The sequence below is a fragment of the Papilio xuthus genome, unplaced genomic scaffold, assembly GCF_000836235.2.
Source record: "Papilio xuthus unplaced genomic scaffold, Pxut_1.1 DF828142.1, whole genome shotgun sequence".
NCBI classification, from domain to species: Eukaryota; Metazoa; Arthropoda; class Insecta; order Lepidoptera; family Papilionidae; genus Papilio; species Papilio xuthus.
Genome location: NW_013530507.1, coordinates 753,933 through 757,906, shown reverse-complemented (window position 1 = coordinate 757,906; position 3,974 = coordinate 753,933). Strand labels below are relative to the sequence as shown.

The 3,974-nt window shown below is 41.8% G+C and overlaps 1 protein-coding gene across 1 annotated transcript; it reads right to left on the bottom strand.

Moving 5' to 3' along the window:
• Positions 1-1,257: 1,257 nt before the first annotated feature.
• Jra (Jun-related antigen) lies at positions 1,258-3,596 on the bottom strand. Its single transcript, XM_013307574.1, has one exon. It carries the CDS (start codon positions 3,473-3,475, stop codon positions 2,753-2,755), a length of 723 nt encoding a protein of 240 aa, XP_013163028.1. The 5' UTR covers positions 3,476-3,596; the 3' UTR covers positions 1,258-2,752.
• Positions 3,597-3,974: the final 378 nt, after the last annotated feature.

Genomic DNA, 3,974 nt, shown 5'->3' with positions numbered 1-3,974 from the left:
TTCCTCCTTGGATCCCTCCAAGAAGGAAAATTTTGTTTTTGACGTTATAATTTCCGTTGTTAAATTTAGGAAACTTCCTCAATATAATGCATACTTTGGTCGTAAAATTATTTTATGCCTATGTTATTACTTCTTTTGTTATTGATAGAATAAACTTTTCAATACATTCTAGACAAAAAATGGTAAACAAAAGTAGCATTTTTCTACTCGTTTTTATTTCTTTGTTTATCATCTTTTGACATTTATCTTTATGGAGCAACAGTTTTGGATGCTATGCAAATCCAGTCCAGTTTTGAGGCAAATTTTCTCTCATTTGGAAGTTTGGAAACACCAATGGCGACATCCATATGTTCCAGTATACTATTTAGGCAGTTGTGAAACAAAAATTAGTACGATTTTTTTTTCTAGATGTCACCTCATTTTCGTCCCCGTAGCGTTAAAAATAAAACAAGTAAGCCTATAAGCACAGAAGTCTATAATGCACTATACAGTCGAACCTGGAAAAGCGAGAGTTGAATGGACCGCGATAATTATCTCGCTTACTGTGGGCTTCTGATACCAAAATTTACGATTTAACATATTGATATCTCTGTTTTGTCAAAGATGAAAGACAGGGATGAAGATAGTTTTTATACAGAGATTATCTAAGAAATCCACGGCTATAGAGGTTTCTTGCTAAACCTATAATAGTTTCTCGTTCGGTCAGCCATCGGGACCGGACATTGACTCTCGCTTATCCAGGTTCGACTGTACCTAATACAAAGTACTTTGCTATTATTTTTACTTTTTTTGTAATAGTGCGATTTGTTTTATTTTTGCAAGGTTATATAATGTAACGGATATACAATGTCACTTCCATTCATATTTCGAGTGAAATCATATATTTGATTACTTGCCTGTTGTTGATAGATATGTTATCAAACCTGATATTTTGGTCAAATAATAATCTTCATACATATAAGTCGATTTAGTCACGTATGTTTATTTCCTTGTATAATATAATTGTTATGTAAAATGTAGTTTTTTTAATAATTATATTATATAATACAATTGTTTGTAGGCGTTTTAAATGACTTAATTTTAAATAATGCTAAATTTAGCACAACTTTTAAGTAACTGTATTTAAATGCATCGTTTATTTACAAAACAACAGGACCGAAGTTTCCCAATGTGGCATTTTATATCCGATTTTTTGTACTTGCTCACTATTTATAGCAATATTTAGAGGTTTTTTATGAAATAAAATTAAAGAGTAAATGGTATAATAATGTTCATAATTTATTTTCTCTTCCTTCAGTTTCCTCATACAATATGTATTCAGTATAAAACAATATTCTTTGTTAAATTTATAGAAATATATTATTTTAGTATAACGGTTCTTTATTATTTATAAACTTACAAATTATTGTTAACATTCTGATGAATCTTTTTGTATAAAAATAATACAAGCGGGCAACGTTTGCCGCATCCAACATGTGACAAGCTTCGTGAATGCATGTTGGAGGCGGCAATATCCCTTTCATATAGTCTATAACAATTCAACTTGTTAATTGGTATAATATTACTTACAATAATCTACAGAAGACAATGGTACAGAACAATCCACTGTAGCAAATATAATGGTAACAAAAAACAATAAAAAACACGTAGGCTACAGTTTACAAAGCGTAGGCACTCGAGATTGCTACTTGATCCTAAACACGTATACATTCTCACCAATAAATACATCGCACATTCACTCGCTCCTCTTAACAACAACAAAATGCGCTCATACGACCACAAATATATTATATCGGACGGCCTCAAGTTTTAAGACCTCTCTAGAGCACCGGGTCAGTTCAGACAATACATTAAACTATGTTTGTCCTTTCTCAATACACACTCTCACTCGCACAAGGCACGTGTCTAACACTCTGTCAGTCTTTCACACAAATGTTTTAGTCGCCGACATACACAACTTATCAGACAAGCGAGGGGGCGCCGGGTTAGTGATGAAAAATTAACCTTGTGCAACAAATGTGATTCGGAACGTCCGAACACATGGCCACCATTCCGCGAGGGCGGCGCAGGCGGAATTTTAATTAGCAGAACATCCGCTCGTGACTGCTGCTTCGCGCCGTTGCCAACCGTACCCTACGGCCGTCCCTTTCGTACTCGCGGCGACATCGTATAGCGTGCGCTCGCTCTGTACTGTTTACGACACCTTGCATCTGTTTATCATGTTCTTTCGGCGGATTGTAAAAAAAATAACAAATTTTAAGGAAACAATCAGATTGATTAGCATATTACGAATGATGGAAATCCGCTTTTAGTAAAGACGGCAACATCGCCGCAACGGGAAATCGGCCGCAGGAGTGGCAACGTCGCGCGGCGCAATCTGTCTACAATCGAATGAGTGACGTTGCACGATTATCCTTTCTAGTTTCTACATTATTCTAAATGAGACCAACGCAATACTGATACAAGGAGAACTGTAACTGCGACTTACGATAGAATTTATTTACTCGCGATAAGTACGTTCCGAAAGGCGCCGCGCTCTTATAACACGGGAGCCTTGGGCAGGGGTCTCGACATCACTTGCACCCTCTCACTCTCAAACTTTGACACCATCATTAACTTAGCGTCACCTTAACAACTAGAGTTAACTATATATTACACAGTAAAATTAAGATCACAAAACGCTTTGTATGCTGCGTCCGAGCGGGCGCGACTAGCATGGAATGTGGGGGAGCGGCGGCGGCGGCGCGCGCGATCAGAAGTGCGCGTCGATGTGGCAACCACCGTTCGCATGCTCCAGGACCTGCTGCTTCAGCCGGTGCACGTGGTCCTTCAGCTTCACAACCATCTGCGCCAGCTCTGCGTTCTCGCCCTTCAGCAGCTTCACCTTCTCTTCCAGCTTTGAGATACGTTCAAGTTTCCGCCGCCGGCATTTGGAGGCGGCCACTCGGTTCCTCTGTCGCTTGCGCTCTAGCTTTATTCTCTCCTGAGTGTCCATGTCGATGGGGGACAGCGGGGGCGAGCTGGACGCACTGGGCACGGTCTGGGGCTCGTCCTTGACGACAGGCGTGGGGTAGCGGTCGCCGGGCCGGTCGAGGTCGGCATAGACGCGTCGCGCAATAGGCGCCGGCTCGCCGTGGTGCAGCTTGTCCAGCGCCTCGACGAATGGCCGCGCGTACATCTCCTGCTCCTCGGTGGGCACGGCGGGGGGGAACAGCACCGCGCCGCCCGGTGTTGGCGTCGCCGTCGTTATCATGCCGTTTTGAATTATCAGTTTTTCGAGCTCCGGGGAGCCCAGCTTAAGGAGCTGCAGATCGGGCGAGGAGAGGACGGGCGCAGTACTCCGCGACCTCTTCCCGCCTCGCCCGAAATCCAGATCTAATGTCAGTGCCCGTTTCAGATTTTCCACTGGGCCGCTGAGGGGATACTGCTCGTCATAGAAAGTGGTCTCCATCCCGTGGCCGGAGTGCCGAACCATGTGTTAGCACTGAACGCCTCGGTATCACGAAACTCACTGCGCGGAGAAAACTTTCTCGTGCCACTGCACACGTCCGACGCACTCAACGTTCCACTTGTTTCTAAACATTGTTAAGAAACAACCACTGCTTTTATTCCATGACTCAGATAAGCTATTTTTGGCCGTAGCGTGATAATACCGAGCGCTCATTGGAGGAATATGACGTGATACTCGGAGCGGTCTGTCGCTATTGGCGGGCGGTATCGTAACGAAACGCGAGGCCACAGCGGGCTGTTTACGACTTGGTGCGATTACTGAGAATCGGCCGACCCGTGTCCATTGTGTTAGCGATAACGAGACGATATGTATAGATATTCAATGTAGTCCTAAAATAAAAATAAAATATTACATAAACATTCTTTTCGTTTTATATTAATCTCATTCATATTTTTTTTATAACCAAAGTCCATCCAAAATTTTTTATTTTTTATCTATCATATCTCTATACCAATATTTTAAA